Consider the following 14649-nt stretch of genomic DNA (forward strand, 5'->3'; position numbering starts at 1 on the left):
TTCAAGTGCACTTGTTTTGGGTTTGGAATCAAAAAAACTGGGTCCAGCATCAGTGTTGGGTGGGGGTTTGATTGCCCTGGTCTCGACGTCTCAAGCGTTTTCACCCAACAACCCCCACATCAATATTTGCACGTAGACGACGTTTTTTGGTCACTTTTCTCTCAATCTCCTAAGTCCTATTGTACTTGTTCAATGACTAAAACCAAATACATATAATAATATTTATATAAATAAAAATGAAGGACAAGTATAAGAACATGTCAATTAATGACACTGATGATGACAATGGTTATGTCATCATCGAACAATATAGAGATGACTCTGATGATGAGTCAAACCCACCACTCATCATGGACTCTTATGCCAATCTGCCTCCACATGTTGGCTCACCCCAGGTCAATGTGCTGAGCAACTCGACCTCAATTGCTACGCTGGCGGGACTCAACAAGAGCCACAAGGCACGTCCATTGCACATGATAAGTCTGATCAGTATCATGGCAGTCGGATTCATTGCCAATGTAGAGTATGGAATTGTGATGCCATCGATCAACGACTATATTCAGAGCAAGACACCATCACATGGTGGAAACAGTGGCAGCAGCAGCAACGCTGATGCAAGCAGCGAGCAATACTTGGGATGGGCACTCTCAGGCTTCAGTTTGGCCCAACTCATCTTTTTGCCATTGGTTGGAATCTGGTCCGATCGAAGAACTATCCGCGAGGCTATCTGTGTAAACCTGCTCATTGCCATCACTGGCAACATCATCTATGCCACGGCAGTCAATCCGATCATGATCGTTCTGGGTCGTGTGGTGACTGGTGTGGGCAGCTCCAACATGGCTCTGACCAACACGTACATTGCAGCCGTCACTTCTCGAGAGCAGAGAACCAAGTACATGGGACAGATCAATGCCATCAATGCCATTGGTCTCGTGGCTGGTCCAGCGTTCAACCTGTTGCTATCGGTGATCAAGTTCAAAATTCAAATCAAGAGCTTCGTCATTGTTGTCGACCCATTGAACTGTCCCGGCTACTTCCTTGCCTTCCTTCTGACCTGTTGTCTGATATCATTCGCATGGTTCAAGGAGCCACCCTCCAAGAAGTCCAAGGAGGTAAAGGATGCCGAGGAACAAGAGGCCCCACTTCTATCTGAGCAACACGATGACGAAGTAGATGAGCACACAAGGTCTGGTGACCAAGTCGGTCCAATCATGGATACACACGATGGAAATGAAGACCAGAATGACGATGAAGAAGAGGACACTGAAAAGGTGGAGGTGGTTGAAGAGRAAATCAACATTCTGGCAGAACTTTAAGATGTTACTCAATCGATCACTGATAACATGCTTCATCATCAACTTTGTCCAGAACTTTGTATTTGGAGCACTAGAGACAATGATCACACCAATCACTCAGGAGCAGTATCACTTTGGCACATTGTCCAACTCGATCATGTACAGTGTGATATCGTCAGAGATCATCGTGTTTATCTTTGTCACAGTGTTTGCCAGCAGCAAGTTTGGCGTGCAGGACAAGTACATGGTACTGTTTGGCCAGGTATTCCTTGGTGCCGGTCTCGTCCAATTGTTTATCAACTTTGGTGGACCAGCTGATCGCAAGGTTCAGTTCTGGCGATTCTGTCTCAGTGTGGCAGTCACCGTCGTTGGAATACCCACTCAAAACACATCAATCTATTCACTCTACTCCAAGTTGCTAAACAGAATATTTGGAGACAAACAACAAGGTTTCCAAACTGGTTTCATGGTATGTTATTTATGATCGTATTACTGATTCATATATGTATATACTAACTATCCAATAATCATTCATTTCTTTCTAGATGCTGATGGGATCATTAGGAAGGATTATCGGACCACTGTGGGCATCTTATGGCCTGGCAATGAGCAATCGTATACCATTGTGCTCTGTATTTTTGGTGATATGGGCCATTGATATAAGCTTTACCCTGTTCAACTTTAAGTCATTGACATTCAAGCACACTGGAAAGCCTACTACTCTGATCATATCACATTAATAACTTAATATATTACTTTAAATACCTCCTTTGAGGAACATCAAATTTAATCAACTTTTAGCTTTGGGGGGTTCTTCACAGCAGGTGATCAAACATTCACCTCAATCTTTTATAAATACTTGTAGTTGTTACACTATTTAAATAGAGATAATATATATATATATAGATATGAGTGTTACATCAGTATACAGATACATCATTGATGATGTAATTAGAAATATAAGAGCAGAGTTTGCGAATGAGGGTTTGGAAGATACTGTCATCCTAGAGTTGCAACATGTATGTCTTGATCAAATTGTTTGTTTGATTGATTGATTGATGTTGATATCACAACCATTAGATGATAGTTAATCTTACTTACTTGAATCATTTATAGATGTGGGAATCAAGGTTGATGCAATCAGGTGCCGTATCTGGTCCACCTCCTACCCCATCAGCACCAACAGACGCCGAGCACAGAGACAACAAGCGATCAACCAAGCAGCACTACCACCACTACTACCAGTAGCAGCAGCAGCAAAGACAACTCATCAAAGACATCAACTACAACATCAAACACATCACCAACTACATCATCACCCCCTGCCATCAATAACAACAACAGACAGAGCAATGATTTAGCTGTATGTATACGACTCATCTCTCTCACTCCCTCTCTCTTTTCAACCCAACACTAACATCACATTACCATTACACATTATTACAGCATGATCATGTCCGATCAACCTTAAACACTCTTAGACAATTCAATGCGACACCACCAACTACAACAATAGGTGCACCAGGTGTGTCTGGATTCGGCAAGCCACAACAGTTTATGCCAAACAGAGACCATCCACCCCATGGTCTGGAGCTCCCCAAACCAGGCTCCTCTCACTCATTGATGCATCTGATGAACCTACCACAGAATGATGGTTCCAGCGATGAGGTGGCATTGTCCTGTGTCGACAATGGCATGACCAAAGAGCATATAGATAGTCTGATTGCACAGCGTGTCAAAGAGCAACAGAGTTATGATTGTAGTTTTAGCATAAAGATTCCTCAGATGGATGGCAACGATGATGATGATCTCGATGATGAACTGGTATGTTTATAGGTAGAGGAATTAGATGACAAGATTGTAGTATTCTAACGCATCATGATGTTGTCAATGACAGTTGGAGGAGCATATACCAGAGGCAAATGCAGGTCAACAGCAGGACTCTCTGAACAGTGATTTGGATGATGACGAAGACAATGACCCAGACCCTATTATCGAACACTTTGTATTGTGCCAATACGAGAAGGTGTCCAGGATCAAGAACAAGCGAAAGTGCACATTTAAGGATGGCATTATGCATCTGAACGGCAGAGATGCTCTCTTCCACAAGGCCAATGGAGAGTTTGTTTGGTAGTCGTAGTATAGCAGAATGACATTAACATAGGTTATAGCAGGCAGCATCCATCAAACAAACAACAAACTACATTAATAATAAATAACATGGTTCATGGTCCAACTTTGGGTGTGTGATGTGCATTCTCACTTGAAAGTTGCTAATCTTTGACCAGCCTGGTGAGTGTTTGAAAATAATTCATTGAATTGTTGGAGACAGATAGATAAATAGACGAAGATGGACATACACATCAAGCCAGTATTAAATACATTATCATATAAACAATATTATACTTTTATATTTAAATATATATCACAAATTAAATGAAAGACCCATTTAACATTGTCCAAGAACAGACACAGATATCAATTGAGGGATTGGCAAGTCTCCATCAAAGATGGAGTACCCTGTTGAAACATAGCAACACATATCAATCCAAAGAGTTTCAATGGTGCCAAACAGAGATTAATGTTGTTATAAAACATATAAATGAAGATATAGAGGATCTAAAGAAGACAATTGATGTTGTACTGGCAAACCCCAGTAGATTCAACGTGTCTGCATCAGAACTGGATGCAAGGAAGAGATTCATTCGTCAGGCAACGATCACTGTTGAGCAGGTCTCAAATGATATAAAGTCACCACAAACTATAACCAAGATTGAACAAGATAAACGTTCATCTCTGATGCCTGTGGATCAAAAACAACACCGTAACAATCAACAACATCAAGTAATGAAACAAATAGTAGAAGAGGACAACAATGATTTCCTGCGCAATAATCTACAACTACAACAACAAATGATGAGGGAACAAGACCAATCTCTGGATGAACTCTCTGAGAGTATAAAGTACTTAGGAAAGATTGGAATGACAATGACAACAGAGTTGACATCACAAGGAAAGATATTAGACAACCTGAATGACAGAGCCGATCACTCACTTTGCAATCTAAACAGTGTAATGAGAAAGTTGGATAGGCTAATGAACTAGTTTGAATTCCATCTTATGACATTGTTTGAAATCTATGTCGTCCCAAAGTAATAATAATAATAAAAAAAGGCAAGAATCGTTTGATCAGTTTTCCTTTGCACAAAAAACAGCAAAAATCAAAGTAAAAAAAAATATCAGGTCCAATGGTTACCATTCAAGGTTGAGGGCGACAGGTCGCTGATCAGTCATCTCGATCATTGTCACACACTATTACTTACTTCTTTCAATCAAACAAACATACATAATCAATATATTTAAATATTTATATAAGTCAACAATCAGTCAATACTATGGATGTCCATGCAACAGCATCAAGCAACACATGGTCTAGATCGTACAAGACTCTGACCACTTGGAACAATGTGACACCGKTTCGAAGAGATCAATCCATTCGATATGGATTCAACACCGATAGTACACAAGACATCACCGTTCTCAATCGATCCAGAGATCAATGCCAAGATCACCATGTGGATTGGAGAGGTTTGGAGACTGGATACGGCCGCCATCGTCTATGCCAACAACTCGTCGCTCTCTGAGCGCAATGGCGTTGCTCAATATATCTTTGGTCTCGGTGGACCAGAGATACCGAACGAGATCTCACAGGCTGGTGGCGAGTGTCGTATTGGTGAGGTGTTGATGACCAGTGGTGGCAACCTCAAGACCCGCTACGTCGTTCACACCTGTTGTCCAACCTTTAATCAGAAGTACCTGTCCGCCTCGGAGAATGCCCTCAACTCTTGCTATCGTGCCGCGTTGGGATTGTCCAGCGAGCACAACCTCTCCACTATGGCCTTTTCATGCATCCACACGTCGAGCAGACAGTTCCCCTCAGAGTTGGGCACACACGTAGCACTCAGAACAATCAGAAGACATTTGGAGAAGCATGGACAGCACCTCAAAAACGTCATCCTCTGTCTAGAGAGCGAGATTGATATAGAGTCCTACAAGAAGTTGATGCCTCTCTACTTCCCACGAACAGAGGCAGAGCTGCAGCTGGCACAACGTACACTGCCAAAGGACTGTGGCAACAAGTTTGGTGAGAAAGAGATTGAGGAGAGAAGGTTACGTGCTCAAGACACTACACTGAGCACTGCTCTCTTCCGCAACTTTGATGATCACTATAAGGAAGGTGAACAAGAGGCTACTCTCACGCTCACTGTCAACACATCACCAATAGCATCGAGGACATTCTCCTCAAAGAAAGAAAGAAGATCCGGATATTATCAAGAAGAAGAAGATCGAGAATAGAACTGGTATGTACTAGGATTGATTGCGGAGAGATAATAGAGATAACAAGGACATGTAACTTACTCTCTATTGGTGAATAACACTACCGCAGTTGAACAAGTTGAACAAGAGAGGATACAATCAATGTATGAAGATTGTTTGGATAGGTCTAGAACTACGGACCTGTCCAACATTGCCAGATTGAACTTTATCTATCAGGTGGCATCTTCAGATGGTTCACCGATCGTCGTTGTCATTGGTTCACATATGGACCCATCAAGGGATGACCTGGACAGTGTGTTGCTCTACTTTATCAGAATCTTTGAAGGTCTGGCACAACGAGAGTTCTCCATTATGTATTTCCATTCCAACATGTCATCAGTACCACTACCAGAGATGGCATGGCTAAAGAAACTGTTACTCATTGTTGAACATAAGTATGTAAAGGTATATATACAAATACATATACAACATATACTAACCAAGGTTATTTACTTCTATATAGATACTCTAAACAACTGACAGACCTACACGTGATACATCCAACATTCTTTTTCAAAGCTACATTTAAGGTACTCCGAGGATTCCTTCTCTATGACCGATTCCCAACCAGGATAGTGTATCACAACAACCTAAACAAGTTCAAGGATATCGTTGGTAGACTCAACCTGCCAAAGTCTGTATTCTCCTACGAGTTCAAATACAACGATGTGGTAGAGTACTCAGTAGAGTCACATGAAGGTGTGTAACCATGGTTCAGAAGATAATAAACGACGACGATGACGGCCAAGCAATCAATCATTCCATCTATTTGTGTGAGTGAATATATATTCCTATCCTAGAAGTCAGTTTGATGGAATGGTCTACCAAAACTGATCGCATCTGTTTGTACTGCAACACTTTGTTATCTTGTCGTTGTTTATTGCAGTGCTATCTATTCGCTCTATCTATATATATATTTAGGTAATCTAATGTTGAACAACATCTGTGACTTCAAATGAACATTGACTGTTTGATATAAATGCAGGCTTAGTGTATGATTGAGAGAATAGAACTTGTTTGAATGTCTTGTTGACTGCTGTGCCTTGAACGTAGTAGACCTTTCCAGGGTTAGACCTTGGATGGAACTTGACGTGTCCTATCTTGGTCAATTGGAATCTCTTCTTGCATGCTGACTTTGACTTGTGTTTGTACAGTGTTCTGATTTGATTCGATACTATGTTCTGTTTGATCATCGTTGTGTCGTCACTTGATGTTAGACACAATGCCCTTCAGCTGCAATCGCTCTAGATTCTGCTGCTTCTTCAATACAATAGACATACATTTGAATTTACAAACAGTCTGTTGCATAGACCATTATACAATGATTGTAAACCAAACATGATTGTTATTATATATGTTATTTATGTAAAGAGACGAGATAGATAGAAAAGTTGTTGTCAACAAGGCAAAAAGACGATCAACTTCTGATTCTGTTTGGTCACAAGCACAACGAAAAAAGTGATGGCACTTTGATGTGTATTCATTCATTCATTCACAATTAGAGACCAAGCAAAGTTAGAATAGATGGACACTTTGATCCTTGTGATATCCACTCATCACGTGTGATACAGAGGTCATGGTTGACGTCCACCTTTTGGAGAAGCTTGTCGACAAAGGTTTTGATATCGCCGTCCAGTGTTCCAATCTCCTTGCCAACACTGACCATAGTTTGTGAGAGGTCATCGATCTCACTTGCCTCGAGAGTGCCACTCTTGTCTTTGTCATACACGTCGAACTAGTACATGTTATTGATTTGGATCGATGGTTAGATATAAACTCATTGGACACTCTCATTCATAATGATAGATAAATACCATGAAACCTAGCTTCTCCTCTGGTGTTCCTTTACCAATGATTGACATTGACACTACCAACTCCTTAAAGTCGATTGATCCACTCTGAGTGATAGAGAGAGACAGCGTGTTAGTTTAGTTGGATCGATTTGATACATGACAACAACTACATACAGCATCAGTGTCAAACAGGTTGAAGATGATACTCAGCTGGTCTGAGCTAATATGAGGATGGTGCGACTCAAAGTAGGAGACAAACTCTGTATGGTGTTACATTCATCCAGTTAGTCAGTCAGTCAGTCAGCCAGTCAGTCAGTCAGCCAGTAAATGAACATGGTGATTGATGATCAATAGATAGATACCATTGCGATCCAGTACACCATTAGAGTCAGTGTCGAACTTCTTGAATTGTTCAAACAGATTGGTCAGTTCATCTTTGTTGAACGATGAGATAGTACAGAGTTGTTGTATCTCTGTCTTTGTAAGTTTAGTGTGTGCGTGTCCCATCGTCGTTTATCTGTCTGTAGGTTGTATGATATTCTTAATTTAATTAATTACAGAGGTGGTTATTACCTTCAAACACCGATGACGTCGACCTGATCCCAAAGTCGTGTTTGAATTGTTTTGAATTGATCAGATTCTTTTAGTTGTGATTAGAAAGTTGATTGAACAAGGATCACTCTCACACTTTGTAAAGGCACAGTATTTTTCTACATCATTCTAATAACATAAACACTGATTGTAGATTCGAGATGACCAATCAATCTATACAACTCACAACTATCTATCTAAACCAACCAATCCTAAATTACGTTCTATCACCCACCCATTGCAGCGCCGGGTTCCTCTGAACGTCATTCATCCTCGTGGTATGAGCAAAACAACAACTGTGTGTCGACCCTGGTTCAACCAACCCCTCAACCCCAGCACCAACCCAACCAACCAATACCCCCACAATATTAATTGGACAATGGACTACTACTTAAAAGTGTGGTGTTCAGTCGTCTGAGCGTAGTAGTAGGTCCAGTCAGTCATAATAAGTAAGTAGGTTGGATATATACTTATTATTATTATTCTTATTTACAAGAGATATAATTATTAAATATTTGTATTAGAATTTATAGTATATTGTAATAGAATATTACCAAGATGAAACAATTCTTTAATAAAATATTCGATGATGATGAGGACCAAAGAAGAAAGCAACAACAACAAAGACAACCTCCTCCTTACTATCAACAACAACAACAACAAGCTCCACCTGTACCTCCTCCAAGACCATCCAAACCTCAACCAGGATACTATCCTCCACCTGCTCAGCAACAACAACTACCACAACAATACTCCAATCAACCTGGACTATACCCTAATATTGGAAATCAATACAATGGAAACCCAAGCCAACAAAGACCATCCAACTTGTATCCAAACATTAACAACAATCAATCACCTGATAGAGCTCTACCTCCTCAACCCAGACCAAACTATGCTCAATACGGTAATCAACAACAACAACAACTACAACAACAACAACATTATGTATCCCCTCCTCAACAACAACAACAACCTCAATATTTCAGTCCACCTCATGTATACTCTCCTCCAATGTCACCAACTGTTGTGACACATCATATTCACCACCATTACACACCAACATCTCCAAGCCAACAACACACCACATCACCCAAAGTTGGACACAGTTCCTTCAAGGATCCAATCAGTCCAATTCCCGGTGCCTATGGTGATGGAGTCCATGATGATACAAATGCCGTTGAGCTCTATATTACTACTTTCCCTACCCCTCAAGTCAGGATACCACCAGTAAGTACTCTACCTCCTTTTGGAGTAAACAAACAAAATACTAACCATAGTATATTAGGGTACATACTTGATTACTCGTCCGCTATGTGTTACCAAGGACAATGTCCAAATCATTGGATCAAGTGATGCCAAGTTCGTAGCCAACTTCGCTGGTTGGGTCAATCCCCCAATTTCTGTTGGCTTTATCAACTGGAAGGAGTACCTATTCGTATTGAATGGAAACAATATTGTGTTGGACACTGTCAACATGAGCAACCTCGTCATTAACTCTCTGAGTGCCTCTGCGGTTCTTCTTGAGGGCAATGGATTCATCATGAAGAGCTGCAACATTGACAACTTCAACCAGGGTCTGGTGTTTGGCAAACTCAAGATGAGCAACAAACCAGACAACAACCTGGCCTACACCAACATCAAGGTACTTGGCAACCAGATCACCAATGTGATAGGTACACCCGGTGGCAGTATTTCCTACGGTGATGGAGTAGGATTCTTTGGTTGCTCCAATGTGACTGTAGCCAACAACTTTATCTCTGCCAAGCCGGGCTCCACTCCTCGCAATGGTATCAACTCTGGTCCAGAGGGATATGTAGTGTCCACGAACATTACATTCAACAAACAATACTCTGAGAGGTGATTGGGACTATCCATTGACAACAGAGAGTATGTAGTAGTACCATTTAGGATAGAACCTAGGTAATAACATCTAACTAACAAATGAACATTACACTTTAGCTGGAGAGAACTGTACGTTGACCAATAATGATATTGAGGGATCATCGATCGCCTCCATCATTGAAAGGGGCACTGAGATTACAGTAGCCAACAACAGAATACATATCACTGGTAGAGCTGGTCAGTCTGAAGCTTGTGCCATTCAGTTCTATGGTGTCAACAGAGGTCATATTAAGAACAATGTTAGTATCATCTATTTATCTTTCAATTGATCAACAAACACTTACCAATCAATCAAATGTATAGACAATCATTGGATCATCACCATATGGTATCATCATCAAACCATCACATGAGACTGGTGGGGGCAATGAGACCACAGTAGAGGACAACACATTGGATGGTGACTTTGCCAATTGTATCTTCTTCTGCAACACCAACCTTGGAAAGGTCAAAGGCAATGTGATCTTGGGCAAGAGTGCAGAGACATCGAGCTGTGGTCTCCAGTTGTGGTACTCCAATGGTATAGATGTGCATGAGAACAACATTGACCTGCCCCAAGGTACTGCATGCATCTGTTCAGGCACCAACAACATCACGGTCAAGAGCAACACGATGATGAGTTCTCGTGCTGGATTCTACATCTGTCAGAAGAGCAACACGATCCTGATCGAAGAGAATGATCTAGTTGGTGTATCACAGACAAAGTTTGATCAATCCAATGATAACACTGACGTTGTATGCACCAACAACTATGGTATGGATCTACCATCATAATCATACAAATAAATGGAACGGGTTGTGATTGATTCAATGTTGAACTTCATGATCAAGTGTGAACTTCTCAAACACACCATCACCACTCCAGAATAGTGTTCTCTTGTCATTGTGAGAAGTTATAATCAAGTGAGATAAAGAGAGAAAGAGAGAGAGAGATGTTGAGAAGACTATCTTCATTGCCATTGGCAGCAATAAACACGGTTGCTACCTCTGGTTCACAAGTGAGATATGCCTCTGCAACACTATTAGCAAACAGTCCATTATACAGGAGGATCAACAACAACAACAACAGCAGTAGATGTTTGTTACTAAAAAACTATAGTAAACATAACAATATAAATAGATACTACTCAACTAATAACAATAACAACAATAACAATGAAGATGGTGATTCAACAACACCTAGCAACAACAACAATAAGGATCAACAAGTTGAAGAGCCAAATGCAAGCAGTACTGGACAACAGAAGGAGACTGTCTCATCGTCCCAACGACCTCAGACATCATCAGCTACACCTCACTTTGTACAGGTGGATGATAGAAGCGGAGGTACCAAATGGGTACCAGTGCCAAGAGAGATTGTCATCTACCCTGTGTTTGAGACACAGATATACCCTGGCTCACTATCAGCACTGCTTCCATTCGATTTGGACGAATACAAGCGAATGGGACAACCTAAGGAGATTGGTCTGTTCTTTGTTAATCAAACAGAGATGGAGACGCTGGGCAAAGACACCAAGCAGTTCAAGCTCACCTCAATGTCACAGCTTAACCCTATTGGAGTGCTCGTCTCCGTTGAGTCATCCGCTCAGAAGCCATACCTCATTGGTGCTGCTAGGATAAGACTAGATGAATTGCTATCACCTGTCATTGCAACTCCCACAGACATCCCTACATCATCAGACACAACATCAATAGAGAATACGACGACGACAACTGATTCAACAACCACAACTACTACAGAGACAACAACAAAAACAACAACAACAACAACAGAGACAACTACATCAGCATTCCCCACTGATCCAGTGACACAATCCATACCTCAACCAATTGTTACGATTCCCAACAATGGTGAGAATGCAGTACCAATAATCGACAATCAACCACCACCTGTTCCAGACGCAGTCATACTCTCACCTCAGCCCATACCCTACGAGCTGCCACGAGCATCAATTACCTATCTGCCCGACGTCATGGATCCCCAGTCAGACCCGGTCAAAGTGCGTGCGCTCACACTCCAGTTGGTCAAGAAGGTGAAACAACTCTCATCAATGTATCCCGACTCGCAGTTCTCTTCGCAGTTCCAGATGCTCTTTGGTGTGTCTCGTTTCCGCTTTATGGAGGAGCCAGGCAAGTTGGCCGACTTTATCGCATCCATCTGCTCAGAGTCTGCCACGCCAGTGGAGAGCCAAGAGATCATTGGCTCAATTGACATTGAGAAACGTCTGGAGCGTGTACTCTCCCTTGTGGTCAAGCAACTACAACTGAACGAGTTCAATGCACTCATGGAGAAGCACATCGAGGACAAGGCAGTGAAGCAACAGAAGAAGTTCTTTTTGAGCGAGCAGATGAAGCTGGTGCGACGAGAGTTGGAGTTGGACCAGGACGAGAAGGAGACGCTCAAGAAGAAGTTCAAGGCCAGGTGGTCACAGCTCAAGGTGCCAGAGGAGACCAACAAGGTGTTCAACGATGAGATGGAGCGTTTGGCAAGCATCGAGCCAACGTCAGCAGAGTACAACGTCACGAGGAACTATCTCGAGTGGATCACGTCATTGCCATGGAACATTACCTCGATCGATAACTTTGACATCCCAACGATAAAGACTGTTCTTGACAACGATCACTACGGTCTGGATGATATCAAGGAGATGATACAGAGCTTCATTGCCGTTGGTAAACTTCGTGGATCAGTTGGTGGCAAGATCATTCTACTTGTTGGACCACCAGGCACTGGAAAGACTTCGATTGGCAAATCAATCGCGACAGCCCTCGGTAGACAATTTTATCGATTCTCGGTGGGTGGCATTAGTGACGTGGCTGAGATCAAAGGACATCGAAGAACATTTGTTGGTGCCATGCCTGGAAAGATCATACAGGCACTCAAACTAACAAAGACTTCAAACCCTGTAATATTGATTGATGGTATGTTTATTAATATTCTACAAAGACCTTGGAGATTGATTCTAACATTGATTATATATATATAGAGATTGACAAGGTAGCAAGAGGATTCAATGAGGATCCATACTCAAGTTTGTTGGAGGTGTTTGATCCTCAACAGAACAAGAACTACCTGGATCATTATCTGGACATACCATACGATCTATCCAAGGTGTTGTTCATCTGTACTGCCAACCTAACACACACGATACCAGCGCCACTACTCGACAGAATGGAGGTGATGAAGCTCAATGGTTACATCCAAACAGAACAGATCAAGATCACCGAGAAGTATTTGATACCATCAATCCGTGCTGAGACTGGTATTGGTGAGGTATGTACATCATTGTATCTTATCAACTCATTCATTCTTACACCTACACGACGATTAGGACCGAGTCAATATATCAACAGAGGCAGTGCAGCACCTGTGTGAATACTGGTGCAGGGAGTCTGGTGTGAGGAATCTCAAGAAGACAATCGAGAAGATATTCAGGAAGGTGGCCTACAAGATGGTCACTGAGGAGCCATCTGTGATCAATATCACTCCAAGCAATTTGGATGAGTATGCGGGTCTGCCAAAGTACAGGATCAAGAAGTACTATCAGACACCTCAACCTGGCATTGCATTGGGTCTTGGCTGGACAGAGAATGGAGGCATGCCGCTCTATGTGGAGAGTGTTGTGGACAGGTTCCAACAGGCACCAGGTCTAAAGACTACTGGCTCATTGGGTGAGGTCATGAAGGAGAGTATAGATATAGCCTTCACCTACGTCAAGCAATACCTGGCTCAGGTGGACCCATCAAGCAAATTCTTTGAGAATGTAAGGAAAATCATCATCATTCCCTCTTTCATTGGGATGGTTTACTAATATTCCTTTCTTAACTTTAGAATGCCGTACACATTCATTCACCAGAGGGAGCCACTCCAAAGGATGGACCATCGGCTGGTGTCACCATGACCACATCGTTGCTGTCTTTGGCACTGAACAAGCCAATACAACCTGGTGTGGCAATGACTGGTGAGATCACACTGACTGGTAAGGTGATTGCCATTGGAGGTATCACAGAGAAGATGATTGCAGCCAAGCGTGAGGGTGTCAAAAAGATCATCCTGCCAAAGGACAACAAGAAGGAGCTAGAGGACATACCTGACTATGTGAAGGAAGGTTTCACCGTCTATCTGGTCGACTACTACAATGACGTCTTTGACATTGCCTTTAACGAAACGCCAAGTGTTCAGCCACTCCTAGTTGTCTCCAGACATAAGAAGGACTTTAACAAGGTATATCCACCAAAACCAACAGAGCCTGCACAGCCAACTTTGTAGAATGGGCTTGGACACGATTAAAGAATGTTTGAAGTTCAATTTGAGTTTTGAACGAGTCAAATTGGCGCCTTGAAGACGAAGTTAGGTACCTGATAGTTTGATGACTTCCAAGATTGAGTGATTATTATTGTCTTTTCTTTCATTACATACATACATACATACATATATTTATATCATGATACAACAGCAACTACAACAACAGCAACAACAACAGTTTACAAAGTCCAGTAATCAATATGTTGACTTTCACTCTGTTGTTGGTAAACTAACCTCTGACTTTGAACAGAGGATAGATGAATGGAGGAAGTGGACATTCTTATCATACTGTTCATGGTACTCCTTAATATACTTTATACAGATGACCATCTTGTCACTTATACTCTCGAGCAGTACGTTATCATGGTCATTCAATCGACTG

The 14649-nt window shown here is 41.8% G+C and overlaps 8 protein-coding genes across 8 annotated transcripts; 6 read left to right on the plus strand and 2 right to left on the minus strand.

Moving 5' to 3' along the window:
• Positions 1-230: 230 nt before the first annotated feature.
• SAMD00019534_095540 (hypothetical protein) lies at positions 231-2035 on the plus strand (the record flags this gene model as incomplete). Its single annotated transcript, XM_012895021.1, has 4 exons — positions 231-635; positions 681-1091; positions 1285-1764; positions 1841-2035. Coding segments are annotated over 4 exons (1491 nt in total), but the record flags the coding sequence as incomplete, so codon positions are not given.
• Positions 2036-2203: 168 nt separating this feature from the next.
• On the plus strand, positions 2204-3429 carry SAMD00019534_095550 (hypothetical protein; the record flags this gene model as incomplete). The annotated part of the gene is made up of 4 exons (XM_012895022.1): positions 2204-2314; positions 2482-2658; positions 2742-3119; positions 3193-3429. 4 exons carry the CDS (start codon positions 2204-2206, stop codon positions 3427-3429), a joined length of 903 nt encoding a protein of 300 aa, XP_012750476.1.
• Positions 3430-3734: 305 nt separating this feature from the next.
• SAMD00019534_095560 (hypothetical protein) lies at positions 3735-4394 on the plus strand (the record flags this gene model as incomplete). The annotated part of the gene is made up of 1 exon (XM_012895023.1): positions 3735-4394. A coding segment is annotated over one exon (660 nt), but the record flags the coding sequence as incomplete, so codon positions are not given.
• Positions 4395-4766: 372 nt separating this feature from the next.
• SAMD00019534_095570 (hypothetical protein) lies at positions 4767-6373 on the plus strand (the record flags this gene model as incomplete). Its single annotated transcript, XM_012895024.1, has 4 exons — positions 4767-5483; positions 5605-5656; positions 5743-6067; positions 6136-6373. Coding segments are annotated over 4 exons (1332 nt in total), but the record flags the coding sequence as incomplete, so codon positions are not given.
• Positions 6374-6601: 228 nt separating this feature from the next.
• Positions 6602-7012, minus strand: SAMD00019534_095580 (hypothetical protein; the record flags this gene model as incomplete). Its single annotated transcript, XM_012895025.1, has 2 exons — positions 6602-6853; positions 6953-7012. Coding segments are annotated over 2 exons (312 nt in total), but the record flags the coding sequence as incomplete, so codon positions are not given.
• Positions 7013-7170: 158 nt separating this feature from the next.
• Positions 7171-7972, minus strand: SAMD00019534_095590 (hypothetical protein; the record flags this gene model as incomplete). The annotated part of the gene is made up of 3 exons (XM_012895026.1): positions 7171-7407; positions 7487-7573; positions 7817-7972. 3 exons carry the CDS (start codon positions 7970-7972, stop codon positions 7171-7173), a joined length of 480 nt encoding a protein of 159 aa, XP_012750480.1.
• A 2921-nt stretch (positions 7973-10893) lies between these two features.
• SAMD00019534_095600 (hypothetical protein) lies at positions 10894-14231 on the plus strand (the record flags this gene model as incomplete). Its single annotated transcript, XM_012895027.1, has 5 exons — positions 10894-11038; positions 11123-12883; positions 12949-13235; positions 13294-13725; positions 13794-14231. The coding sequence occupies 5 exons, from the start codon at positions 10894-10896 to the stop codon at positions 14229-14231; spliced, it is 3063 nt and encodes a 1020-aa protein (XP_012750481.1).
• Positions 14232-14379: 148 nt separating this feature from the next.
• Positions 14380-14633, plus strand: SAMD00019534_095610 (hypothetical protein; the record flags this gene model as incomplete). The annotated part of the gene is made up of 1 exon (XM_012895028.1): positions 14380-14633. A coding segment is annotated over one exon (254 nt), but the record flags the coding sequence as incomplete, so codon positions are not given.
• Between the last annotated feature and the right edge of the window lie 16 nt (positions 14634-14649).

The sequence above is a fragment of the Acytostelium subglobosum genome (assembly GCF_000787575.1).
Source record: "Acytostelium subglobosum LB1 DNA, scaffold: scaffold23, whole genome shotgun sequence".
NCBI classification, from domain to species: Eukaryota; Evosea; class Eumycetozoa; order Acytosteliales; family Acytosteliaceae; genus Acytostelium; species Acytostelium subglobosum.